This window comes from Chaetomium fimeti (genome assembly GCF_033439085.1).
Source record: "Chaetomium fimeti strain CBS 168.71 chromosome Unknown B0H64scaffold_13, whole genome shotgun sequence".
Taxonomy (NCBI): domain Eukaryota; kingdom Fungi; phylum Ascomycota; class Sordariomycetes; order Sordariales; family Chaetomiaceae; genus Chaetomium; species Chaetomium fimeti.
The window spans coordinates 454,527-480,949 of NW_026944341.1; the positions used below are offsets into that span (position 1 = coordinate 454,527).

Genomic DNA, 26,423 nt, shown 5'->3' on the forward strand with positions numbered 1-26,423 from the left:
GGCAGCTCCCTCCGGCTCTAGAACATCCCATCTGACGACTGTTTGCTGCCTTGAGCTCCGTCCCGTCTAAGTTCTCGCAAGCTTTTAAAGTCACCAGGGGCACCAACGTCTCTCCCTTTTTTCTTCTCACCCTCCAACCACACAACTAAACCAACATCACTTCCCAGAAGCAAACATGGAAACCACACCAGTCACCGGGCTGGACGAGCTCGACAAACACCTTGACGACCTCATCCAAGATCCCAGCTTAACCCTCAACCCAAAGCTGTTTGACGATGTCGAACTTCAACTTACTGGTAAGAGGATCTCATACCCGTGGGCTTCATACCCTAAGCTAATTCATGCAACAGAAAGCAACATCCCACCCTTGATTCCTCGCTTCCTCCCCCGCCTCACAACAGTCCTCAAACAGTACACTGAGGACCCAACCGCTATCGTCAACCTCACCATCAAGCTCCTAGGGCCCGTCCCATTCGAGGATGTATTCTCACTAGCCCAATCCGACGAGCTCATCGTGGCCCTGGACTCGCCAGCACCCGCCGCCAACCTGCTCGGGATGGCCATCCTGCACAAAGCCACCGCAGCACCCCGCTTCATCAGCTTCTTCTGCACCCACCCGGACCTCGTCGCCGCCTTCATCCGCCGCTGGCTCGTAGCACCCCAAGTCGAAGTCGGCCAAAAAGGCGGCAAAGTCCTCGGCGACCTCCTCGACATCGACAGCGCCCAACCACCCCCACCACCCCCCACCCGGCCCGCCGACGCCTCCCACACCGACCTCAGCATACGCCGCGCGCCCGGCGAGGGCACCCTCTGGAACCTCCTCTTCCGCGGCCCCCACATGTACGCGCTGCTGATAGGCCTCGTCTCGGGCCGCCACCCGGACACGCTCGACAACCCGCGCCAGCTCTCCCTCGCGCAGGGCCGCGTCCTGCGCCTCCTCCCGCGCCTCGCCGCCATCGACTTCCCCGCCGTCAGCCACTCCCATTTCCCCGCCCCGCCGACGCTCGCACTCTTCATCAACGGCGACGCCACCAACGGCAGCTTCGAGGAGAACGGAGCGGAGAACGGGGAGACGCACCCTGCGCCAGCACCACTACGCCCGCCCCAGCCCGGCGAGGGCCTACTACAGTTCGCCGCGCTGCGGCTGGTGCAGCGGACGGACCTGCTGATGCACCTCAGCCTGGTGGATTTCTTCGAGACGCTGGTGGCGCTGATGCGCGTGACGGCGCCGTCGGCGGACAAGCTGGCGACGCTGCGGGCGGTGGTCGGCGAGGCGGTCGCCGGGGACGAGGTGCTAAGGGAGGCGCTGCTGAGCCTGCCGGATCGGACGGTCGAGGAGGAGGCGGAGGATCTGAGGCGTTGGTTGGGTGAGGTCTTGCCGGGGGAGGAGGTGCGGTTGGCGGTGAGGTGATGGGGGGTGGGCAGGGTGTTGGAGCGCTGCTGTAGGGGATGCCATGAGTGGACGGAAGGGTGTACGAGTGATTGCTTGGGTGCGGTAGCGGGTTATTCTAATGATATCCAAGCAGAGGCATAGTGTGTTCTAGCATATGGTTTTCCGTTCATGTATCTCTCTTCCGATGGTCTCCGTAACCGCACAGAGCGATTTGAGGGACAATGGTGGACGACGAACCGCAATTTTGTCCTATCCCTATTCTACACCAGTGCCCGCCATCAACACAATCGACCCCTTGAAGGGGGACGCTGACCGCTGGCTGGGACCGCACCCGAAGGAAAAAATATACAACACATAGCCCGCTGATGGCCATGATGTCCGACGTCTAAGCAGTCCAAGTCTATATCACAGGGTAACTAACTAACTCGCCCCTCAGCCAACCCCAACTCTTCTCCCACCCCGTCACACTCACCCGTCTATCTTACACTCGACCCATGAACTGCCTCGACGGATCATCGCTCAGGCTATCCATGCTCGGCGACGGGCGGACAGACGGGACCGACAAGACACTATTCCGCCGCCCATCCGGCGTCGTGCCATTCCCCGCCGGCGTGGCGCCACCCATACCCTCGATGCCCAACCCGGCCTCCCCAACTCTCCTCAGCACAAGCAGCAACGCGGCCCGCAGCTCCTGGCCGAGGTCCTTGCCGAGCAGCTCCACCACGAGCGGGTAGAAGCTCTGGATGTGCGCGACAAACGCCTGGCGCGGGAAGGCGGCGTAGCCCTCGAGCACGTCCACCACAACAGGCCGCCAGGCGACGATGTTGCGGTGCTGGCTCTCCTCGTCGAGGCCGATGTAGCCGCGGATGATGTCCTGGCAGAGCGGGACCAGCGCGCTCTCGACGTCGGCCTTGCTGCCCTGGCGCTCGGGGGCCGTGTCGCCAAACATGCGGAACAGGATGGACACGTAGGTCGCCGCGCTGCCGGACTCCTGCTTGAGCAGGTTGGGCGGCTGCTTCATGAACCCTTCGCGCCAGAGCCGCATGCGCAGGTCCTTGTCGGCGTTGAAGCGCTTGGCGAAGAGGAAGGACTTCTTGAGGAGCGCCATCAGCCGGAGCAGCTCGGGCGACGGGATCTGCGCGTACACGGCGTCGTTGCTGAAGAGCTCGTTGACCGTCTCGATCATGAGCAGCTGCAGCACGCAGCGCGAGATGATGCGGTTGAAGAAGCGCCGGCGGGCGGCTGTGACCACGACGGGTTGTTGCTGCAGCGACGTGGCTGGCTTGAACTCCTCGAGCTGCTGGGACGGCGTCTGGGGTTGGGGCGTCGCGGACATGGCGGCCGGGTTGGCTGTCGCCGGACCTGTGATGCTATCCGGGTCGACGTCGGTTGACTCAAGTGGGGGTGAGTGCCCGTTTGTTTCGGCGCCGTTGATCTTGAGCGACTTCTCATCGACCGGCCCGGTCTCCGACGTCGGACTCAGCGCGACACCAAGCTCGAGCCCACTGGGCGGCGGGGAAAGTGACGCAGTCGAGTTGATGGTCGTCGCCGAGAAGAGCTGGTACGCCGTCGTCCGCTCAAATAGCTCGCAAAAGGCACCGACAATCTTGGCCCAGTGCTCAGGGGTAAACTTGGTCACGTTCTGGAGGATAAGCTGCTGTAGGCAGTTACTCCCTATCCGCGCAATCGTGTCGTTTTCCTGGCAAATGCAGAGCGCGAGCAGCTCGAGGAACCGGTCCAGCATGTACTCGAGAGACTCGAAATAATGAGTAAACAGAGTGATCATGTTGCGGAGCGCCTGAATCATGGTTGTGGAGAGCCAGACGGAGAGCTCCTCGTGGTTTAACGCATTGGTCATCTCGGGCCGCGATCGAAGAACCATAAAAATGGGGTAGAGTTGCTGTCGCCAGAGGATATCCCAAAACTCCGAGGGGAAGTCACCGCCGTACCGCAACAGCGTTTCGAAGAAGTAGTTGAGGGCGTTCGACCGCACCTCGAGATCTTCCCCAGTCATTAACACGTCGTGGAAGGCGAAGAGCACCGGAAACCAGAACCCTTCCTCGACCGACGTCCGAGTCTGTTGGGCAGGCGACTTGGGGTGTGACTCAGAGCGACCGGCACCCCCGGTCGACTTTTGCGAGAGCGGACATTCGGGCGTCTTCAGCATCGTCGGGATGATCGACTTCAACATCTCCATGGCCTGGAGGCTCTTCTTCTGGAACTTCATGTTCTTGGAGAACTCGGTGAGACAGACGATGAGATCGGTGAACGCACCCTGCGAGATGACAACGCCGAACCTGGTCTTGTAAACCTGTGTGACGTTTTCGTACGCAAGATTGACAATGCTCTCGTACTGTTCCCTTGCCGAGACCGTAAAGACGCCGAACATGGTCCTCCAGCCGGACCGGATGTTCTCGCCCCGGGCCTGGATCATCTGGATGAGGCAGCGGAGGATCATGTCCTTAACCGTGACGTTGCTCGAGTTCGACATGACGTGTTCAAAAGGCTTGAGAAAGTCCTTCTGGAACTTGAACCCAGCTAGCTCTTCGATCTCCATGAAACGCATCGACAGCTGGCGGAGGGAGTCAAGCGCAAAGAACACGATGGCGGTGTTGGCATGACAACCGACCCTGTTGAAATGCTCTCCCAGGACGTCCCAAATATGGCTCCATTCGAACCTGACACGCGTCATGTTGTAGTAGCTGATCTCGACAATTTTCTGGAGACTGTACGTGCGGGGCGAGTCGTTCGAACCGGAGACCCTGATCTCGTCCCAGCTCACTTCTGTCAGGGCGCGAGCAAAGTGGATGATGGCGTCCCTTGACAGGTTGGCGGTGTTTGTAAATATCCTGTCAACACTCTTAATCACGTCGTCGGACCTGCTCTCGAGCGCAATCTCAAGGGAGACGCCCTGTGGCCCTGTGTGGGCGCGTGGCCGGTTTCTCCTCGCCGAGGACGTTGACTTTCTAGGGTCATTGGTCTCTATCCGCTGCGGCGGTGGCACGAAACGGGCCCTGGAGACGTCGGGCACCGCGCTCTCGTCCACGCCTCCCGATATCAGCTGCAGTCGATCGAGCTGGCTGATGCACATGAGCACATCCTTCCACGACTCCTTCAAATCGTTGCCTTCCGTTTGAGCAAGCTCAAGCAGCACCTTCAAAGCTTCAACATTCTTGGCCTGCATTTCGCGCGGATTGTTGAGGTTGGCCGTGTTCTTGAAGACGGAAATGAAAGCCTCCCGGGGGGTAGCAAGCTCAAACAGGCAAGCGATCTTCGTAGCTAGCTTCATACCCTCCAAGCAGAGCTTGTTCACGTCGAGGTTGTGAGTCTTTTGGATCAGGCTAGAAAGGGCTGAAAAGAAGGACATCCAAGTCGCGTCAAACATCGGACCAACGTGCTTGAACGAGGTGGCCGAGATGAACTTGACACCAACTTTCTCCGCGCTTTTGCGCTGGCTGCGGTACAAATCACGGAACAGCTGTTCTGATCGCAACGAGATTTCCTCCGACTGTTGGACGTATGCCTCACGTTGGAGATCGCGGCCGACGTTCGAGAAGGCCTGGCCGAGCCCAGCGGCAAGCCCGGTTGCCTGCGCCTGCAGCAATCCAGAGGCCGCGGCGGCCTCCCGCTCGCTTTTCAAGACGATCTCATTTCTCTGAATATCCTCGTAGATGCCGATGAGGTACTCATCCGGAAGATCGGCATTGTCGTTGATGCCACGGTTGTTCTTGATGAAGTCGTCTTTGGACATGCGCTTTACCACCTTGCTGCTGTGGAGATCCGTGTTGAGCAGGATAACGGAGTATGCCAACACATACGGAGTGTCGGCGTTGGCAAACGCATTCGGGTTGCCTGTCACGTAACGATGGGCAAACTTGAGCATGAAACGATCGATCTTTTGAGCCTCGCCGGGTAGGCGGAAGGCCTGGAGAAATTCGCGAAGAGCGTCGACGAAGCGCTTTTTGCCAAAGTCCATCAAGTCGACGAAAGCGTGCATGATATCGACATTTTTTTGATCTCCTTCACCCAGATACTCGCCGATCTGCGCCTTGTCCAACCGATCATCGCGCAGGAGGAACCGGGCAATATCTTCGGGGCTGTCGCTACTAATGAAGCCTTCCTTGAGAAGGAGTTTGATGCCATGTTTTGGTTTGAAGTTGAAGACCTTGATGGCGTTCGTCATGGCCGTCTTTCTCGCTTTCTCCTTCTCCAACTGGTCCGGATCATCGTCGATGACCGGAGTTGACGGCGCGATTGGTGTTTCCATGCGAGATGCTGTGTCACTAGCCGACGGATCAATCGAGTCCCGAAGGTCGTCGCTCGAAGCGCGCCTCTGCACGTCAACAACCGTCCCGTTGGCCTCGGGTCTCCCGGGCTGCGACCAGTGGACCAAGGACCTCAGGGTCTCCACGAGAGAGTCGAGAGCCGCACGCTTCATAAAATATTCCTTAGGTATCTCGCCGTCTGTTTCGTGGTGCGTGGCGATCAAGGCGACGGACAGCGCTGGCGGCAGTACATTCTTGATCTGCCACTCGCCGCCCGGTCCCGATTTCGAGTGGTGGTCTTCATACTGCTGCTCCTGGATAGCGTTGATCGGTACCGAAGCGGTCGCAAACCTCGAGAGATCTTCCACTATCCTCTGGAAAATGTTGTCCACGTTGCGGTCACAATCGTAGTTGAGGTACATCTCCACCAACGCTCGTGGATCCTCGCACAACCTCTTGAGTATCCCCACAAAGGTGAGTTTCTGCGACAACGGGGCGTTTCTTCGGGCAAGGAGAGCAAGGTAGATCTCGTTCAGAAAGACCTCGATCTCGTTCTACGATTCTGGGTCAGCTTCGGAGTTTCTCGCACAGGTAATCCTAACCGACCTTGAACGACGACCTCATGTACTTTAGCATCAGCCAGAATATGTCACAGCAAACATCGAAGACCCGATCCACTGAGCTCGCTCCGTTGCGGGTGATGCTCAGGCAAAGATAGTACTTGATGGCCTGAAGGAAGTTCGTGGGCTCGTTGTTCTTGGTGTTCCTAATGGTACACAATGGCGAGGTGAATACAGTGATGTTGTTGTTGAGCAGCGTATGGATAAGATGGAGCGAGATGAGTTTGGACCGCATGGGTTGGCCACGAACGTCGTACAGCTGATCTGGTGGCAAGACCTTCGTCGACAGATTGCAAAAGGAACGGAAGACAAGGTACGCATCCCGTACGTAGGCCTCGTCTTCAGTATCGAGAGATTCTGGTGTCTCCTCCTGGGAGCTTTCGGGAATGCTCTGCTCGGACACAGACCGCGCCGCCTTCTTTACGGGCTTCACCTGGCTGACCATTGTGGGGCCATCACCCATGTGGGAGTCGTCGAAGCTCTTCCGGTGCTCCAGATCCTTCAGTGTCAGCTTCCCTGCGGTTTCGTCGCCTGCGTTGGAGGGAGCAGTGTCGGAGACGACCTCAGAGACTCCTTCGCTGTCCGCTTTGTCGGCCTGCGAGTCCTCGTCATCCTGGTCGTCCAAGCGGTCGACAGCCAGGCTGCTCCGGCTGATCTTGAGCTTGTCGAGATTTGCGCGTGCTTCTTTCATGTGTAATCTAGTCTTGACCCTCTCGAATACGGTGCCCACCATCTGAGTGAGTGTCCCCTGAGCGACCTGCTGGTTCGCCGTGCTCCGCGACAACAAAAATATGTTGTAAACCTGGCGTACAGCTTTGAGCAGCCCGGCACCGTGCACGATTATCTTGTCGTTGAGCACCGCCGCGAGCAGTGATTTGACGATCTGAAGCTGGACTTCAACCAGTGTCGCCTCGCCCTGGAAGCAGTCACAGATGGTGTCGATGGCCCGCTCGATGAGGGGCGCTCTCTCGGCGCCATCCTGGTCTGCGGATGATGAGGGCGAGGAGAAGTACGAGTATGAAATCAGTTTCCCGATGCAGTCGAGGGCGGTCGTAGCGAGCGGGATAGTGCCGGATTTCGCGGCTAGTTGGAGGGGCGCAAAGACGACTTCGGCGTCGGGGAGCTGTTGGTCGTTCTCTTTGATAGCTGTGAGGGCCTTCTCGGCCAGCTCTGCCAGCTGCTTGTTGCGGCCGGCATGGGCAGCGATGATGTCCAAAGAGGACACCACGAATTTGAGGGAGCTCATGGCGCGCCGGCGTTCCTCTGAGAGCAGAAGGCCATTCGGGGACCGGTCAGCGCATGGGAGGTCGTCGAGAATGCCGAGAGGAAGGGGCGGAAATGTGTCGGGTGGAGTACGATTGGTTGCTCTCTGCCTTTGTCTTTGTTAGATGCTCGTCGATTCGAATTCGCGATTGGGGGTATCTTCGAAGGGTCTCTACTGTGCACCAGAAAGGGAAATAGGAATTGGGTTGCCGGAAGATGCGCATACAATTGTTAAAGGTTGGCGGTCCGTTAATCGGCTTAGGGGCGGAATTAAAAGCCGTCTCTTGGAATGCTGCGCGCAATCCGACCTCGAAGTGCTGGCTAAACCCAGGAAGTTGTCTTGAAGATGACAGCAAACCTGGAACCTTCGCGGTCGCTCACTGTGGGACCTTGTCTCCTTACTGACGCGGCTCCGCCAGCTGGTGAGCACTGCGGTCCCGCGTCAGCAAAACTTCCTGGTCTGGAATTCAAATGGCATGGGCTCTGCGGATTCCCAGCCGCACTCCACTGCCCAAAACAGGCCAGCAAAATGTCTCGGCGATCTGCCTGTGGCTGAGCCGGGCCCAAACGATGATTGTGCTTATCAAAGGGCAATGATATGAAGTTTTGTACTTTACGAAATCACTCAACCCATGAGACATGTCAGGGTAATATATCATAAATATTCCCTCTTGAGTTCATGCCTTATTCAAGTTGTGAAAGTGATCTGGGCTTCGAAACATGCCTCTTTCTGGCGTGCAGTTTCCGAATCCTCATGTGGCTCTGTGGCTTGCCCGTGGCCAAGTGCATCGCGTTGCGTTGTCGCGCTGTCAACGCTGATTGGTGTGGTGGTCCCGTCCCATCCCGGCTCGTCCAGTTTTTGGTGAACGGAAGCTAGCGAAGCTTCCCAACGAGTTGAACCCCGTCAAAAAAAACTGGTCCCCAACCTGCATCACCACCATCATCGCCCTCCGATTCCCGGCTTCCGCCTTTTCTTCTTCATCCTCCACATCCTCTCTATCCTTTTCTTCCCAATTGGCTACACGCCGTTGCGAGGGCACATTCGGGGCACAATCCGGCATATCCGTGCCTGTGTCTGAGAACCTTTCTCGCTTCTTTTTTCCCTGCGCCCAACGCTTTTCCACACACCCAAAATGCTCGTCCCCGCGATTCGGAGGCAAGCCCTCCAGCACGCCAGGCTTGCGCGCGTTGCTATCCCTAGCTTAACAAGATGGTACGCTTCATTCCCGCCGCACACCGTCGTCAAGATGCCGGCCCTGTCGCCGACAATGACGGCGGGTAATATTGGTGCGTGGCAGAAGAAGGCGGGCGACAGCATCGCGCCCGGCGAGGTCCTCGTAGAGATCGAAACCGACAAAGCCCAGATGGATTTTGAGTTCCAAGAAGAGGGTGTCCTCGCCAAGGTGTTGAAAGAGAGTGGTGAGAAGGATGTCGCTGTCGGCAATGTAAGTTGCGCGGATTTCCCCACAGCAGCATGATAGAGCCCACTTGAACGGCTGGTACTAACCCGGGCCCTTTCTTATAGCCAATTGCCGTCATGGTCGAGGAAGGAACCGATGTCAGTGCCTTCGAGAGCTTCACACTCAAGGATGCTGGTGGTGAGGCTGCTCCGGCGCCTGCCAAGAAGGAAGAGCCCAAGTCCGAATCCACTCCGGCCCCGGCGCCGACCCCTGCCCCCGAACCCGAGGAGACCGGATTCGGCGGCAAGCTCGAGACTGCCCTCGACCGGGAGCCCAACATTTCCGCTGCGGCCAAGAGGCTGGCGATCGAGAAGGGCGTGTCCCTGAAGGGGCTGAAGGGAACTGGCGCAGGTGGCAGGATCACCGAGGAGGATGTTAAGAAGGCATCGTCCACCCCCGCTGCCGGTGCCGGTGCCGTCGCTGGCGCCCTGTACCAAGACATCCCGATCAGCGGTATGCGCAAGACCATCGCCTCGCGCCTCAAGGAGTCGGTCTCGGAGAACCCGCACTACTTCGTCACCTCAGCTCTCTCGGTCTCGAAGCTCATGAAGCTGCGCCAGGCGCTGAACAGCACGTCGGAGGGCAAGTACAAGCTCTCGGTCAACGACTTCCTGATCAAGGCCATGGCGGTGGCTTGCAAGAAGGTCCCGGCCGTCAACAGCTCGTGGCGCGACGGCGTGATTCGCCAGTTCAACACGGTCGACGTATCGGTTGCCGTGTCGACCCCTAGCGGCCTCATCACCCCCATCGTCAAGGGTGTCGAGGGCAAGGGCCTGGAGGGCATCTCATCTGCCGTCAAGGAGCTTGCCAAGAAGGCTCGGGACAACAAGCTCAAGCCCGAGGAGTACCAGGGCGGTACCATCAGCATCTCCAACATGGGCATGAACCCGGCTGTTGAGCGCTTCACCGCCGTCATCAACCCCCCGCAGGCGGCTATCCTGGCCATCGGCAGCACCAAGAAGGTTGCCGTCCCTGTCGAGAACGAGGATGGCACTACCAGCGTTGAGTGGGAGGACCAGATCATCGTCACTGCCAGCTTCGACCACAAGGTCGTTGACGGTGCGGTCGGTGCTGAGTGGATCCGCGAGCTCAAGAAGGCCATTGAGAACCCCCTCGAACTCCTTCTTTAAAGTGTCATCTCGGCAAGAGAGTGTGTGACTAGGCCACGAGTGCAGCGCGGTGGCGGATGATATCAAGTAGCCTGGAATTGACCCCGTGGGACGTTATAGAGCGATACAGGAACCCGGTGCGGATAGTCAGGGGGCTACTGGGGAATCTTGACGCCGGGCTGGTATAGGTGCGCCATGTGTTGGTCGCGTTTTAGCCACGATAGGCCATCAAAGGTTGCAAACAAGACGGCCGAGATGAGATGGTGTAGTCACCCGGCGCGCTTCTACATCTCCGCGTTGGGCATACAGGGTCCAGTTGTCTCGGTATTTGTACATTGACCTCAGATTAATCGCGTTCAGGGTTGTTTAATTGAGCATGGAGTTTCAGGCCACTCTGATGGTTCCCCCATCATCCGCCAGGGGATAACCACCCTTCCTCCAAATTAAAGTCAATATTCGGCCGGGTGCGGTACCAGCAGATGTTGCGTGACGATAGGATTTTTTTATGCCAGCAACCCTGAGCTGTTTGGTGTTTATTCACAGATGCTTGTGTCAGCTTCGTCTCTCTCTCTCTCCGCTTGACTCACTCTCACAAACCCCTCGCGCCAGCGAGTCAAGAGAACCGGGCGGTCGGACGGGCAGATCACTTCGTCCTCTTGTGCTGCCCGGGATGTTTCGGTGGATACCGGCATCGGTACCTGGTAGTTATGGAGTTTCGGTGCAATTGGTAACCTCCGTTTGCCCATGCCCAGACAGAGTAAACAGGGCGAGGGTACGAATACGTCTGTACATACATCCTTCGGGGCTGCTCGGGCTGTCCCAAAACACCTCCAGTCCGAACTTCCCGCAGGACGAACCGGATGCCCTGGAGCGGGCCGGACTTGGGTGGGGGAGTGGTTGTGGAACACCGTGGCGGTGGGAAATCTGTCTTTTTATCTCCGAAAATCCCGGACGGCTGCAGTTCGACGAGGATGGGATACGAACCAACCAAGGAGCTGATGTGATGGTCGATTCCAGCACCGGACCTCTTCGTCGAATCATGGGTAAGGGCAATATAACCCTGGCAGTGGTCCGATTTGGCAACAATTAGCGGTGCGAAGCAAATTGTCGGACGGCCGTTCCTTCCAGGTTGTTTGTCGGGCTGCCTGCGGGTCCTTGCCTCAAAGCAATCACTTAATCCCCGATCCATGGTTTGGTTGTTGCACAGATTCCGTCGTTTTGAGCATCGCAGCAGAACCCAAGTCCGGGCGTTCCCCCGAACCCGATGCAGGTTGCACAGTCCATGATAGATCGGGTTCTCGTCCCAATGTCCGTTCGGTACTGTGTAAAAATCATTTTTAAAAGACGCCGTCGCATCGGGATGCTGCTATCCATCATGTGCATGACACGCACATGCATCTGCCGTACAGAGAGAGAGAAGGACCACGCATGGGAGGAACTCCAGAGTAGCTCCCTGGATACGCTGGAGATTGACTCGGGCAAAGACCACGAATCACAACGCGTGCGTGCGAGGGAAGGCGGGCAGATGCATCGAGATGGAGAGAAGCAACATCCCGGTACAGCTGTGACTTCGAGACAACTGTGACAACTGGCTGAGGTTGGCTTGGCACAGTGACATACAGCCATCAATTGACTGGTGCGATCAGAGATCAGAGATCAGAGAACCTGCCCACAACACGCCGCATTTCCATGGTCCCAAAAGTAAGGACCCTGCTTCGGAACCCCTGATCCCGCGTCTCCCAGCCGGCCGGCCGCGGAGATAATGGACCCACTGACACTAATCGGTCTTGGCGCCGAATCAGGGAGCCGGCGCCGTTGCGAATTTGGGGGGCGCGAGGCGCGAAGACGGGTGCTTCCGAGGCGGGAGCTTGGGGCGAAAGGGTGCCGCAGCTCGATGTCCGATCAGAAAAGCAACACATGCAAGTCAGCGGCGGAAGCCCCTGTTTCGCGGATTGATTTTGCTCCCGCTGACACGCTCCAGGAAACACCCGACGGGCTGGGACTGAGCTGGAGCAACCCCGTCCACCCTCTTCTGCGAAACTACTTCGGTTCTGGGTAAAATCGCCGCCCGCTTGTGACTTGCACCTGCAACGTTCCCCGCGAAACATTCAACCAATACCCGGAATTTTGTGTCCGACGTTAGCCCACAAAGGGCAAGTGTCGGTGATTAGCCTTCCCAGCCCCCGCATTCCGCCCGAGATGCCGATCTGAGGCCAATAACCTCGTGGGCAGGTGCAGGCCACCAGCACGCACTTGGGACGAAAAGCCGCGGAACTGGAAGCGTGGAAAGTGGGTTGCTGCAGTGTCCCTCCCGTGCCTGCCTGCTGCTGCTGCTGTTGCTCCTGCCGGGACACGGCCAAAGGGGAACTGAGGACCGAGGAGCACTGACGCGATCGTCCCCGAATCGTGCACCTTCCTGCCCAAGCTCCTTCCTTCTTTTTCTTGTACATACATACATACACCCATACGCATCCATTACCTTACGGAAAGAACGCCGCGGGAGCTTGGAAGCCTGGTCGCCTCGGCTTCGACCTCGCGGGTTCACCGATTGCAGCGCTTTTTCCTTTTGTCCGGTCGGGCAATTCTTTCCTTCCCCAACACCGAATTCGAGATTCCTTCGCCCTCGCCATCGCGCCCGAGCTCCCTTTGCCCTTTCCGGGGCCCCACCGGGACACCGAGTCTCGACGAAGCCGGGTGCGCGGACATGGACGTGGACATGGTCACGGACGCTGCGCAACCCGCACCGGGCCCGGCGCCAACGACACCCGCTTCTGCTGGAAGTCCGGGAACCCTCAAGCACGGGGAGCCCCGGCGGCGCAACCGGCCTGCGCTGTCATGCATCCAGTGCAGGACGCGCAAAATCCGATGCGATCGCAACGAGCCGTGCGCCAGCTGCATGAAGTCCAAGATCGTCAATTGCACCTATGAAGAGGCTCGTCGCCCGAAGCCGCGGCTATGGCGACTCTCCCCGGCACCGGCCGCCGTTCACCATCCCGAGCTGTCCCCGACGTCAGCCGACGAGCGAGCGGCTGCCGGCTCGGCTTTCACCTTCAGGGACATGGCATTGCCGGCGCCGCCCCCAACCTCGAACCACTCATGTGGTGCCGGTGCCGGCTCAGGTCCTGTGCCAACGCTCGGCAAGACTCCGGAACCCCGTTCAGCCGCGAGTCCACACTCGTTCCCGCAAATGCACCATGCCGACCCCGGCGCCGGCTCCGGGACCTCGGGCCCACTCGGGAATACGGCCGCCCTTGCGGAGCGGGTCCGGCAGCTGGAACAGCAACTCGCCGATGCATTGAAACGCCCAGATTACGGCTCACCCTCGGCCCGCCCGGCCCACCAAGCGTTATCCCCGGATCTTAGGCCCCCATCCCGGCCGTCCAGGGTGAACTCCCTGATGAACGGGGAAAAGCTCGTAGGTCACCCTTTTCAAGCTCCTCCATGCCTGCGCGATTCGACTGTCTCCATCGCGAAACACCTTGCTCTCCTGTCTCCGTCAGCGCTGGTGCCCGTCGCTGGCTGAAGCATGCACCACCCAATACGTTTGATGTCATGAGCTGTCGGGCTGACCGTCCGACAGTTTCCCCTCGCCGTCAATATCGCCGCGCGCATTGAATCCGACAAGAACTGCGAGGCGCATTTTTCCCTTCAAAAATGTCGGGACCTGGGCAGCACCATTCAGTCTACAAAGGCTTGGTCGTCCGCCCCGCTCCAGCTCGGCAACGCCATTCCTCCCAAGGACGCTGCGCTTCGACTAGTGGACGCCTACTTTAGGACCTTCGAGAGCGTCTACAGGATCATTCATCGGCCCAGCTTCTGGCAAGGTTATCAGGAATACTGGGAGAACCCAGCCACGGCCGATCCTGCGTTTGTGGTGCAGCTCCAACTCTGCATGGCCATCGGAACCTGCTTCCAGGACGACGTAGTGGCGCTCCGCCGCTCAGCTATCCAATGGGTACGCGAAGCCCAAGTCTGGCTCGTCTCGCCCACTGAGAAGACTCTGGTCAGCTTCGCCGGCCTCCAGGTCATGTGCTTGCTTCACATGGCGAGGGAAACCTGCGGCATCGAAGGCGACATGGCCTGGATAAGCGCCGGTTCGTTACTGCGGACTGCCATGTTTCTCGGCCTCCACCGCGACCCCGACAACTTGCCTCACATGTCTGTTTTTGGTGCAGAAATGAGGAGACGACTCTGGGCGGCCGTCCTAGAAATCGTGCTGCAATCCAGCTTGGATTCTGGGGCACCACCTCTCATGAACTTGTCCGACTTCGACACGCGCCCGCCCTCGAACTACGACGACGACCAACTTGCTGAACACGCCAAATTTCCATCGATACCCCGACCTCCTAACGCATTCACTCAAACCACCGTCCAGATCGCCCTTCTCCGGTCCTTCCCCGTACGGCTAGCCATCGCCCAATATGTCAATCATTTCAGCTCACCTGCCACTTTCGAGGAGACTCTGAAGTGGAATACCGAGTTGTCAAACGCTTGCCGGGCGCTCTCTGCCACTTTCCAACCATTTTATGATCCCGCCGGGATCCTTCCCAAACGCCTCTCTTTATTCCAACTGCGCCTGGCAGAGCATATGGTGCATCGCTTCTTCCTGGCGCTGAATCACCCCTGGTTATGGTCGGCCCATAACAACCCGACTTACTATTTCGCGCGCAAGATGTGTGTCGAAACATCTCTCAAGCTCTACCGAGCTATTGCTACCGGATCTCCCGCCGGAGACTCCGGAACCGCAAGTCAGTCTGATGACTTCACGCGACTCGCCACATGCGGATACGGCGCCTTCCGGTCGGTTCCCACATTAGCTGTGCTCACCATTTGCCTCGAGCTCCTATGGCAAGTCCAAGAAGACCGTTCCTTCCGGCAGAGCATGAGTATCGACCACCCGCAAGATCGCCCAGCGCAGCCCGGGGGCAGCGACCCAGATGTGGGCAGTTCCGTGGGAATGGGCATCGGCAGTGGTGCCGCGCCGCGACTGGAGCTATTAGAGGCGGTGAAGTATTCCATCGGTTGGACTGAGCGGCGGGTACGGTGTGGAGAAACAAATGTCAAGGGCCACATTCTATTCTCCGCGCTTCTTTGTCAAGCGCAGGCACTTCAGCGCGGCGCTTCGGACGCCGAGGTGGAGCGGTCGGTGCTGACTGTTGTTGGAGAGGAATTGAGCCGCTGCTTGCTCCTTTTGCAGGACGCAGCCGGCCGGGACCCGTCTTTTGCGGCAAATGGCGGCGAGGCAACTCATGATAAGAAGGGCTCAGGATGGGGGGCCGCTTGGGGCCCTGAAGATGCGGTGAGCGAGAACGCCTGTGAGAAGCCCCCGCGCTCTCTGCTAAGTCTTGATAGTTACGAACACGCGGATTCAACTCCATTTTTAACATCCACGACTCTGAATTCTTTATTAGCACCTGATCCTCGAAGCAGGTTGCTCAACGCCGACTGTCACGCTGCAAGCACTCACCCGCCAAAGTCCGTGGCAACAACCCGGCATTTAAGAAACAGGTTGCCGCGGGGTTACGAATTACAACGAACTCCTACCGGCTTGCTCTTTCAAGAACGGCATTCCCTAACCAGCACGGGAAACTGATCCCTCCATGTATCATCAGCACCTCTGAAGCCTCGACAAGGCAAGCAACGCCGTCTATGATTCAGAAATCTGAAAAATTGATTAACACCTTTGTTAGACCGCCTCCATCCACACGTGGTACGTGGATGGTCGAGTAAAGGCTTTGGATGCTGAAACCCAAAAGGTAGAAAAAGAAAAAGAAAACAATAAACTCTCCAACGAGGTCAACGGACTACCTGCGGAATATGGCAAGGTCAGAAGGCGGATCGGATCCATGGATACCGAACGTTTCAGTTTCCCAATTCCCACCGACGATGTTCAACACACAAGTCGGGACCGCTGCACCATCTCATATGCCTGGAGTCTGACCAGCGCTCGGGCTTGGCTTTGGATAATTACAGAGTGTAATGATGCCACCGCGTCCGCAGCGCTGCCTAGGCTTGGAAATCTACCGTAGTCAGCCAGCCAACGAAACATTCATGTCCAAATCTGTTGTGTCTGCGGTCAGTTCCCTGTAGGCTATCTCGTGCCTGACCGACTATTAAACTTGTCCACGATGGAGCTCGCCGTCATCCTTATTGGTGATTCGAAATTTCCCGTCTCGTCAAGGCCTAAGGAGGAAATGGGGCTGCCTTCCCGAATATTTCGAGGCTACCCCTGAAGTCGTTGATACTCACCAATCCCCCGACCCGACGAAATGTCTCATCCAGCTTTCCTCCGGTCAAACTACCTTGACTCCAACCAGGACAGCCCCAACCACTCGCCCCCTAAAACGACTTCTTTATTGAGACACTGCCGAGACCGCCTCGGGTTTGCCGGCTTCCTATCCCCCATTGACGGCCTAGAGTTCACCTCAGTACACTTACTCACGAAAATGTTAAATGCTCCGTTGCCATGATTCGAATTACCTAACAAGCGATTGCGGAGCCCGGGGAAGCCTCCACTTTAGCGAAAACCTTCGAGGGCCGTCACCGCCAGGGCAGTGCCGTGATAATCAAAAGAAGCAAGACGGAAAACGACGAGCGGAGGGATTGGGCATAACAGAAGTTGTTGTATATACGGGCATATGGTGCCCAACCCTGGCACACCACACACACAAAAAGAGCTACGGATAACTATGTACAGAGGTCCGCAGCTCGAAAACAAGAACAGGAACCTTGGAACGATCGGAAAAGCCCGGTTGTCAGCTCCACGCCGGATCCACCCATCTAAAACCCCCCGAGACCCATCCAGGCCCATGGTACAGGGCATCCGGGTAGCAGTGCCGGCCCGGCATTGAGTTCTCCCTACCGCGGCGCCGCTCGCTTACCAGACGGTGATGGAGGAAGAGCCGGAGCTCTGGTAGCCCTCGGTGGCCATGATCTGGTAGTTGTGCTGGCCGAGGCGGAGGCCGCTCTGGGACCAGCGGGAGAAGTGGGCGCCGACGTTGACGCTGCCGCTGGACCGCTTGTTCTGGCGGACGGACCAGAACTGGTCGAAGGTGGCGGTGCCGACGATGGAGGGCTGGTTGTAGCGCGTCGTCTTGGCGATCTTGTAGTTGCTGCCGTCCATGTAGCTCGTGCCCAGGTTCTGCGCGTTCGACGACGGGTCGTACGTGCCGAACGACTCCACGATGTAGTACTCCACCAGCGGGTTCGTCGTCCATCCGTAGATGGCCAGATACCCGTTGCCCGACGGGTTGAACTGCCCGTTGAAGTTGATCGTCCGGGATGCACCCGGGTTCCTGTGTACCGTGTGTTAGAGTCTTTCACTACCGAGTATGGAAAAGGAACCGTCCGTGATACGTACCAACCCTTGCCACCGACAAAGTTACCGCAGTTTTGCCAGTTGACGCCGTAGTTGCCGTTGTCACCGTTCCAGTAGTTGACGGTGCCGCCGTTGTCGGTCCAGAACGAGAAGTAGTACCCGCCGTGCCAGCCGGTCTGGCTCGGGGTGCCACCACGAGCCATGAGCAGCTCCGTCACATTCTCGCCACGAGCGTGAGCCTCGCTGAGCTCAGTCGTGTTGAGGGGGAAGGCGAGGGCGCCAACGGTGCCGAGGGCACCGAGAAGGAGAGCCTTGAAGGAGACCATGGTTGCGGTGGTGGAATGAGACCGTTCCGGGTGCTGGATGATGGTGATGGTGGTGGTGAGGAAAGATCAGAGATCGAAGGAGGGCCGTGGCGGGCTATATATGTCCATTTCACACACAAACAAGGCCCACTCGCGCATTGTTTCCCGCCGTCCGTCCGCCGCAGCATCATGCCCTCTCCGCTGCCCGATAGCTCGTGATGTTGGTGTTCGCGGCTCTGAGTGTCCACCTCCATATCACCCCATTACCCGGTCACAAATCCACAGACCAGGAGTACCCCGGTTTCCGGGGCCACACCATCCCTTCCGTAGATCCCCTTGTTTATTGCCGATCATCTTTGCCCATCTCGGCGTTAATGCGCCATCACCACCCACTGTGGCGTGGCGTTGTTGACTCCTTTTGCACCAACACATTCTCTCCCGGAGCATGCGGCTTGCGCTTGTTGTTTGTTCCCTTTATCAACGACCGGGTTTCGATGCACCCCAAGATTTTGCGCACCAATAAAGGGGTATGTACCATGGTTTAGCCTGAAGCATCTCCCGAGATCTGACAGGCCCCAGAACCCGGAACACAGAAGCCGCTCTTGGCTGGAACCGGGTCGACTGCCGCAGTGCTGGGTCCGAAATTCCCACTTTTAGAATATCAGGGTCCCCGAAGGTAGCATTGCCCATCCCTGAGCTCTGGCGAAGACCCGCTTCGACGGGGCTCGGCGTCTCAACTCGATCAACCACCACCGACCCCTGGATGCCCGAGTGCAGAACTCGCGCGGTCGTGCTCACGATTGCATCGGTCTCCCCCGGTTACTGGCGGAGGCGCCGAGTACTTGGCCGGGCGATGCAACGGTCGCCTCGGCACATTTCAGCCTGTACTACCTGTTGTAACCACATCGAGGAAGGTGAGAGAAGGAGAAGAACATTCTCCACGGCGGTTTCCCCCAGTATTAGTGCGAGCTAGTACGCAACAAGTCTTGCTTGCGACAAGCTTTCGGCACTCGAATAGCGCGGAGGCGGCAATGTGACCTACATAGATGAGGGGGCTTGTGGGGGGTGGCCAAGCTTCACCATCGCCTCAGGTGGACGACGAGTCAGTTCCAGTTGCTTTTCGCGATGCGCCCTTCGATACGTGACTAGGATCTCACGCCGGCTGTCTCCGAGGGAGCAAACTGAGGCCGAATGGGTCAGGGTTGTAAATTGCAAGCTCCGACCCGGAAAACGAGCAGGAACTGACAGGGCTATTTTCGTCCAACCGAGTTACATGCCCCCCTACCGGGTCACAGTTCGAGACCCCCAACCAACCCTGGCAGAAGATGACGGATAATTCAGGCCTCCCACCCGCGGGCATCCAGGTCTTCATTCCCGTACAGCCTGTCGAAGACGTGTTAACCGCGTTCCGCTATTCCGGATGGTGAAACACAACCGGGGAGGGCTAATACAAATGAACGTTGGGGATTCGAATGCACTATCCCCTGAACACCGAGCCGGGGAAAAGGATGGTGACATTGTCACTGAGGGAGGACGGCTTCCGAAGTCCCGGAGACACACACCGAGTTTGGTGATACAGATGACAAGGATATCTCGCGTTTTCACGAACCAGTAGAAAGCGAGGTTGGAGCTTGGGTAATAGAGAAGGGCACCACATCCGGATAGTCACCTGTTAATATTACGATTTCGGCCGGGATGATGCAGCGTCGTATATTCTGCTCATATCCGGGAAATGTGAAGCCATTTGGTGGAGAAGGATGTAAGTACATGTATCTAGGGGACACGACTTGGTGGTTTTGTGTCCCCCCGTCTATGTGCCAGGAGTAGATGCCTAGCCTACTATCACCCCTTCCTCTACGTATGACCCGTTATAGATATACATATAAAGCCTCTGCTAATGTGCAATAAGAACGAAGGCACATTTTCGCCCCGAGCCTCGGACCCTACTAACTCGATTAATCTTTTTGTAATTACGGGATGTGTTTTTTCTTTTCCCAATCCTTCGCAGCCAGGTTGTGTCTTAGTTCCCCTCATCCGGCTTGGTAAATATCATCTTGGAATAATGCGAGGTCCAAGTTAACCCGCTCGGAGTACTCTGGTGACACTCGCCCGTCTTGAGTTGGCAGTGTCGAGTCTAGAAAACTACCTAGGTACCTTACTTTAGCTTAAAAGGCGACTGGACCTCTTGCGTACACGTTGGCAGTGGCCTAAACAACATCGGCTCATGGTCAGCTTGGTACTGTGTTGGTAGGATTTCCCCGATACCCAAAACTGATAATATCTATCCATACGTGCCGCAGACATTACAACTCTGCGTACCCGAGGATCTACCTAGGTACGGAAGCAACACCTACTAGTACCAACTGAGCATTATTATACGTGGGAGAAGCACCACTGCACCCTACCATATACGCATGCCACGCATTTTCCCAGGTAAATTGATCCTTTTCCATTTCCACACTACAAATCCGTTACTAGATCAATAATGTGTAGACTGCCCCTATATTCCCGACGGTTCTTAATGCGTCTAAAATGAAACCAAGCATGAAAAAGACAAACTAATTAAAAGCGTCACATGTTCCAAGATTCCCACAAACCTTAGGTACCTTAAGCCAGTAGAGGAGGTTACTACCTTCAAGGTCTAAGGAAAACCGAGGAGAAGAGAAGCATATGCTTTAACGCATGTTGTCCGCATTGACATCAACTTGTTTGGCATATGTCCGAATAAGGTACTCTTCTTGTTTCCGGTTTGAGCACAATTCGGGGTTTTGGTAAGCCTGTCATGACGTCCAACTGTTACACTACACACTTCTCTGGAAGGCTCCAAATACATCGTCGTCATCCAGACTGTGGCTTTCATGCCATCGGCTCTTTTCAAGGACAACTCCTGTTAATTTCGCCCGAGCCGGTGACCGACAATCAAGAGTCAACCTCTCTTGACCTTTCAACTTCTTGATTGGACCATTCACCCATCTGGCTATCGCGTGATTGCGCTTCGTTATGTTGTCATTTTGCCATCAATTACTATCCCCATCCTCTTCTTTCGTTCTCAAGCCGTGTCATTCCAAAGCGTCAAAGATTGTTAGAGAGTTGAGGCAAATACGGTGGGGGGAGTAGCTTCATGTGGGGACAAGGGCAAGTCGGACATGGCCATGCGACGAACATGAAGAGAGGCGTCGGCCGAGGTGTACTCTGGTTTAACCATGAGAGACTTGGATTGCGCAGTTCCAAGTCCTGTCACTCACAAACAAGGAAAGACTACTGGCTTGAGTAATGAGCAGCTGTAACCAATAAAAGGACGACGCGGAGATGGAAGCCAGTCACTGCGAAAGGTGAGATGCGGAGTCTCTCTCAGTCCCGCTTCGTATTGTGTTGGATAGGTGGAAAGGGTAGCCGAGTCTCTGAGTGCATTCGGAGAGCTCGCCTCCGTAAACCCATTCTAGGTCGTGGTGTGCGTCTCTAATTGGTTGCGGTGGCTGACTGACCCTGATCTGCAGAAAAGAAGCCTGAACTTGAGCATCGGGATGTCATCGGACTCCGGTTCTCCTAGAAATCTTGAAGTTGTTTGGAGGCTTTACTGTGTACTGCAGGCGAATGCGGATCCTTCAAATCCTTCAAATCCTTTGAGCATTTATCTTGTCCCAGTGTGTCTCGCTTAGAATATTAACCGCTGTCTGTGCCCCTCTTGATTCTGCTTCTCTGAAACCATGTTGAGAAGAGAACCAATCGTCGATCAGCGCGGTGAGAGAAAGGATTGACAGATTTGGTTCCAAGTTGCACACTTATATTGCTTGCTCTTGGCTGGGGATGGAATCGGCTGACTGGTTGTTAGGCATAGAGTAATGCGAGGGCGGGATCGGAATGCCCTGTTTTAGGGACACATGGTTAAGTGCACAATTCTATAAAACACCAGCGCCAACCCGGGGATCAGTTCTTGTCTCATCTCCAGAAGTCTCCTTACACTGATACAGACATCCACATCTTCAGATCAGTCCGATATATCTGCCTCTCCCGTAAGTCAACCGCTGAATCTAGGGTACCTAGTACAACCTAACAGCAGCCTCTAGGTCACAATGAAGTTCACCACCATCTTCACCGCCGCTGCTCTGCTGGTCACCAGCGCTATGGCTCTGCCCAACCCGGCCGCCAACCCCGAGGCTGCCGCCAACCCGCAGATCTGCTCCTGCGTCTTGGGATGCTACGACACCTGCGGAGCCAAGCTCTGCTGCTAAGCTATGCAACTTAGAGGAGCGAGCAATTCTGGGGTGCGAGTTGGGGATGGCAGGGATTCATTGGATGTCATGAACCATTCTCTTGCGACCGCTGAGGGTTTGGTTTTATCTACGCCCGGTACCCTATTCCTAGCTAGCAACTAGAATTGATATTCGTTCTGGACGTCAGTACAAGTCCCCGGAAAAGCATGGCCGTGAGAGCCTAGGCCGTCACAACGGCCCAGACCTTGTGGAAGCCGGAGACGCACATTGTAGTAACAACGAAAGTCCTGTTCTGGGGCCGACGAACCAATCCACCAGAGACCGATGCTATGGACGTTTTCTTTTCTTTCTTGTTTAGTGATCAGGCTGCCCAGGCAGACAGACTTGTCAGTTACAGAATTCTCCTTTCAGCGAGACCCAGTGTTGGGCATTTCCCTTTTGTCTCGAGGATGTCTTTCAACTCTAACAGTAATAATTTCTGTTCCCTTCTAAATGGATAATGTAATCTGAAGACCGCCGAGGTTAAAATACGTAAAGCCCCGAACCACATCACCCCGACCTTCGGCCTGCTTGGCTCGGCGTTTTCCTCGCAACCAAGGCGCATCCGGGTGTTTGAGTGTATTGTTGCTCCCCGGTCATGAATCAAAAACCGTCGGCTGTACCGGTCTCGTCCTCCGAGGCGCGGTGTTGTAGTCCTTGACACTGACACGGCCGGACTCGGCTTTCACTCGTGGGACTGGCGGGTTTGTGTCTGTGAGTTGGAGCGGCTGCCCTGGTGGCCTTGGAGGAGCCTCTTCGACAAACGTACACCCCGGATAAGCGGTTCGTTCTGCGGAAATGCTGCTAAGACGGCTGTCGAATGTCGCCAGAGCGTAGGTTGGAACTGGGGTAATGGGGTTATCCTCCGCGGTTCTGGGTTGTGGTAATGTCGTGGTGGGAAGTGGCCCGGGGCTAGCGAGGGCATTGGTACGTGGCGGGAACAACCATGATGCGGCCACGAGCATGCCCAAGAACATTGTGATTTGAGGTTGAGGGGAGCATTCGAGTCAGGTCGAGTGAGTGCCCGAAAATGCGGGGAAGTAGGTATTCCATCCCACTCTTTGTTGGGACCGGCTGTTCGGATGATATCACGCAACATAGCTGTCCGTGCTTGTTCTTCAAATCTTCGGTCAACCACGACTGAAGTTACCCATTCTTCCTTCCTTGGAGATGCGAATATCATCTCTCAAAAAGTGGGGTGGCGAAAGAGGAATCGAAACGTCTTCACTTTTGACTCGGGAACGTGGAAAGAGAGAGCAACGAGATACTGTGTAAATCCATTATCCGTTATCTGCAACGTGTTTGATAAATAAAATGAGGCGATTGAGATGTGCTCGGATAATCGCATGCTGTGATTTCTCCCCTCGGGCGGCTTGACCCGACGTAGGGTTGATCGTCAGTTGTTGAGAGATGCCCGATGCTCAAGCTCCAATACCTCTTTTTAAAGCTGGATTGCCCAGGCTCATTGAATCGGTTCTACGGCTGTAGGGGAATGCGGACACTCCCCCGGAAGGAGGACTGGGCAAAGGACACAGGTTATTACTGGACGGCATCACTGCAGACTTGCTTAAGTAAATGAATGCACCGACAATATCCGTACCTACCTAGGCACCTCGTCCGCTGGGCTGAATGTCGACGGTGTTTGCCGGTCGCAAGGCAGAGCAGAAAGTCTTCGTAGACACAGACCAGACACGAGTTTTGGCTGCATGCCCGCTGCAGCACACCAAGGTCCCAGTTTGGCTAGGCCAGTTGATTTCCTTCCGTGGGCCAAACCAGGGTTTGGGGGCTGCAAATCGCCCCCGCGACGAGAGAGGAAGGTGTCGCCGATGGTGTTCAGCCCCACTGCAACTGACGGAGTTCAATTGAGCCGAGTGTGCTTCATCTGCGTAGAGGTGAAAATAGACCGAGAACGCGGGCAAAATGAGAGGACTCGGAGTTGGTGTGAACAAAACTCAACTCATGCAGGGGCGGGCGCACTGGACCTGCAGCGGCTGCCCGAGTTTTCAGGTGTGGGTGACTCTTTCTATTTTTGGCCCTGTTGAACTTCCGCAGTGGGGCGATTAATTCCAACCAGGGTCACACCCATCCCTTCACTGGCAGTATTCATCCCAACCTGGAACCGTCTTGAATTGTGTCTCAATCAACGAAGGCGACATCTGTCCGCAGCCAGAGCCAATGCAATCTAACCAATCCTGCGCTTATCCATCTCCACGCGCTGAACGCGTCTCGGTGAAGTCGGGTCGTGTGTACTTTCTTTTTCGGCCTCGACCAGAACGGCGCACGGGACAATCCCGATTTGGAGCACCGCGGAGCCAATTCCAACGGGCGCAATTCTTCGGCATTAGCCATGCCAGAACTGGCCCCGGCATGTTTTTGCGCCATTTATCCACCCAATCGTCGAGGCGACCTGCTTGGCTCACTTGCCGGGTTTTGTTATCTTACCCATCCCCAAAACCTGCGAGAAGATGACAATGCGACGCCTGTTCTCCCTTTGGCCGGGCTTTGGCGGGCATTTGGGGTGACTGACTGCGGTTTGTTTCTCAACCGCACTGCCGGGACTGAATTTCTGGCGGGATGTCTCGCCGTTTGATGGGGCAATAAATTCCACGGTCCCGGGGCCGGGAATCCTCCCTGCCTTGGTCTTCCAAAAATTGATCCGTGTCTCACCGGACTGAGCTCCCCAGCTCCGAAGAAACTGGTCCAGCGCGACCTCGAACCAACCCACCCAGAAGCTTGTCTCCCTTGACGCCCGTACAGGGCCTAGCGTACCACACGACGTTCGCCTTCAGGCCCGCCACCCAGGATTTCTCACCATGCCCCGAGCCTCACGGGACACCGACACCGTTGACGTCGCACTGGCAACGCAATATTGCCCCCATCTGAGGTGCGCTGCATAAACCACTGCAGCACCTGAGAACTTTGTTTTCGCCGTTACCCGGCCGCCAAGCGGATAACACGACGCATCTTGTTCTTTTTAAACGGTCGTCTGGCCCGGAAATCCATGCCTGATCGAGAACTGTGAACTTGTCGAGGGCTGATCGGCTCATAAGGACCCCGGGCTGACGCGAACTTTGACTCCACCCCACGGCTCAATCCAGACGCAGCTCATCCGAAACCCGACATCGGCCGAGCTAACTCCTCGTTTGACGCCGACGAGTGTGGAACATTTGTTCCTCGTTCGCCCGCCATGGAACTGTTGACCCTTTTTCTCCTCTCGACGGCCCTAGTCCCTGTCTCTTGTTCCCCAGCACGCGAGGCAGACAGGAGCGAACCATTCCACTTGGCGATATCAACAACCGCGGCGGCGGGGTTACCAGCTACCCATGAACCATCAACGCCAACGTTGGCGCCGGCAGCGCAGCTGAGGGTCGGCAATGGAGAGCCCATGAAGCCGGTTCTTGCCCCCCGCGAGGCCCTCGATCTTGGATCCCCTGATGCGTCGCCGATGGACACAGTTATTATCCACCCGTATCCGTTCCCGGGTCAAGGATGCACGACGACCCTGTCCGAGACGTATGGATATCCGTGCTCCTGGGACGGAACCACCACCATGTACCCTTCTACGACTATCTTGTTCCAACAAGTGAACTGCAACGGGTGCGACAGCATTTATGTTTACAAGGAGTTGTACTATTGCCCCAACCAGAGCATCAATGCAACATTGAGGACAGGGATCCCGAGTACTTCTTGGAGCACCGTATGCCAGCAATCCGCCAAGCTCGCGAGGCGGACGGAGACGGAAGGGCCGGCCGCCGCCACTACAACACCCAGCGCCGAATTCGGGGTCAAGGGCGTCCGGAGCCCGGAAGATGGCATCGAGCCTGCAGCATGTCCGACAACGCTGGTCGTCCAGCCGGCGCGCTCCGCTGGCAAGACCGCGACGACCTACGCGAGCTTTACGACAACCACGGTGGCTGTCAGCTGCGGAGGTTGCCCCCTTGTCGTGAGCACTGCGTTAGCCGGTTACGGACCGCCGGGGACGTTTGAGACGACGACCACTCTCCCGGTTGGCACCGTGACAACGTATGCATGCCAATGAGCGGGCGTGCATCGGGACTTGGGGAGCGGTTCCAGATTTGTTTTCTTGTCAAAGTTGGGGGTACTGGGAGCGGCTGATTAGATGATGGGACACCCAGGTGAAGTTCTCGCAAGGGCGCTGGGCATGATTTGTTTTTCTTTTTTCTTTTTTCTTTCCCGGCTAGCTAATCTCTGAAGGGATGACAAAATTCACGAATTCAAAGCTTGAGGATGTGAAATCTGGCGCTGCACAGTGTTCGGTCGTTTACATATGTGATGATTTGGACACAGGTTCAACATAAACCAACGGCCTGTTCACACAGTACAAAGCACACTACGGATACCTACGAGCCTACTTAACACACACATACTCGCGTTCAATTGTGTTTGTTTGCTGCTTTCCGGATTCCCCAAACCCTC

General features: G+C 56.6%; 6 protein-coding genes across 6 annotated transcripts; 4 read left to right on the top strand and 2 right to left on the bottom strand.

Annotated features, from left to right (window-relative positions):
- The first annotated feature begins 19 nt into the window (after window positions 1-19).
- Window positions 20-1,643, top strand: B0H64DRAFT_59909 (uncharacterized protein). Its single transcript, XM_062808489.1, has 2 exons — window positions 20-296; window positions 351-1,643. Exons 1-2 carry the CDS (start codon window positions 176-178, stop codon window positions 1,409-1,411), a joined length of 1,182 nt encoding a protein of 393 aa, XP_062654015.1. The 5' UTR covers window positions 20-175; the 3' UTR covers window positions 1,412-1,643.
- A 231-nt stretch (window positions 1,644-1,874) lies between these two features.
- B0H64DRAFT_332035 (uncharacterized protein) lies at window positions 1,875-7,524 on the bottom strand (the record flags this gene model as incomplete). The annotated part of the gene is made up of 2 exons (XM_062801032.1): window positions 1,875-6,212; window positions 6,265-7,524. 2 exons carry the CDS (start codon window positions 7,522-7,524, stop codon window positions 1,875-1,877), a joined length of 5,598 nt encoding a protein of 1,865 aa, XP_062654016.1.
- Window positions 7,525-8,211: 687 nt separating this feature from the next.
- On the top strand, window positions 8,212-10,525 carry B0H64DRAFT_427745 (2-oxoacid dehydrogenases acyltransferase-domain-containing protein). Its single transcript, XM_062805806.1, has 2 exons — window positions 8,212-8,986; window positions 9,067-10,525. The coding sequence occupies exons 1-2, from the start codon at window positions 8,675-8,677 to the stop codon at window positions 10,129-10,131; spliced, it is 1,377 nt and encodes a 458-aa protein (XP_062654017.1). The 5' UTR covers window positions 8,212-8,674; the 3' UTR covers window positions 10,132-10,525.
- B0H64DRAFT_412660 (uncharacterized protein) lies at window positions 10,526-11,307 on the top strand. The gene has a single exon (XM_062804935.1). It carries the CDS (start codon window positions 10,616-10,618, stop codon window positions 11,198-11,200), a length of 585 nt encoding a protein of 194 aa, XP_062654018.1. The 5' UTR covers window positions 10,526-10,615; the 3' UTR covers window positions 11,201-11,307.
- Window positions 11,308-12,687: 1,380 nt separating this feature from the next.
- B0H64DRAFT_59967 (uncharacterized protein) lies at window positions 12,688-15,742 on the top strand. Its single transcript, XM_062808490.1, has 3 exons — window positions 12,688-13,525; window positions 13,691-15,409; window positions 15,463-15,742. Exons 1-3 carry the CDS (start codon window positions 12,815-12,817, stop codon window positions 15,526-15,528), a joined length of 2,496 nt encoding a protein of 831 aa, XP_062654019.1. The 5' UTR covers window positions 12,688-12,814; the 3' UTR covers window positions 15,529-15,742.
- Window positions 15,743-16,897: 1,155 nt separating this feature from the next.
- B0H64DRAFT_350493 (glycosyl hydrolases family 11-domain-containing protein) lies at window positions 16,898-18,197 on the bottom strand. Its single transcript, XM_062801435.1, has 2 exons — window positions 17,471-18,197; window positions 16,898-17,405 (listed from the first exon to the last, which is right to left on the bottom strand). The coding sequence occupies exons 1-2, from the start codon at window positions 17,752-17,754 to the stop codon at window positions 16,988-16,990; spliced, it is 702 nt and encodes a 233-aa protein (XP_062654020.1). The 5' UTR covers window positions 17,755-18,197; the 3' UTR covers window positions 16,898-16,987.
- Between the last annotated feature and the right edge of the window lie 8,226 nt (window positions 18,198-26,423).

Excerpts from the sequence above, each read along its gene's own strand:
- B0H64DRAFT_59909 (XM_062808489.1), top strand. The coding sequence starts at position 176 with ATGGAAACCACACCAGTCACCGGGCTGGACGAGCTCGACAAACACCTT. Across the intron at positions 297-350 it reads TGTCGAACTTCAACTTACTG|AAAGCAACATCCCACCCTTG; the intron begins GTAAGAGGATCT and ends TTCATGCAACAG.
- B0H64DRAFT_427745 (XM_062805806.1), top strand. The coding sequence starts at position 8,675 with ATGCTCGTCCCCGCGATTCGGAGGCAAGCCCTCCAGCACGCCAGGCTT. Across the intron at positions 8,987-9,066 it reads AGGATGTCGCTGTCGGCAAT|CCAATTGCCGTCATGGTCGA; the intron begins GTAAGTTGCGCG and ends CCTTTCTTATAG.
- B0H64DRAFT_350493 (XM_062801435.1), bottom strand. The coding sequence starts at position 17,754 with ATGGTCTCCTTCAAGGCTCTCCTTCTCGGTGCCCTCGGCACCGTTGGC. Across the intron at positions 17,406-17,470 it reads TTTGTCGGTGGCAAGGGTTG|GAACCCGGGTGCATCCCGGA; the intron begins GTACGTATCACG and ends CACGGTACACAG.
- B0H64DRAFT_412660 (XM_062804935.1), top strand. The coding sequence starts at position 10,616 with ATGCCAGCAACCCTGAGCTGTTTGGTGTTTATTCACAGATGCTTGTGT.
- B0H64DRAFT_59967 (XM_062808490.1), top strand. The coding sequence starts at position 12,815 with ATGGACGTGGACATGGTCACGGACGCTGCGCAACCCGCACCGGGCCCG. Across the intron at positions 13,526-13,690 it reads TGATGAACGGGGAAAAGCTC|TTTCCCCTCGCCGTCAATAT; the intron begins GTAGGTCACCCT and ends ACCGTCCGACAG. Across the intron at positions 15,410-15,462 it reads CTTGGGGCCCTGAAGATGCG|TTACGAACACGCGGATTCAA; the intron begins GTGAGCGAGAAC and ends AAGTCTTGATAG.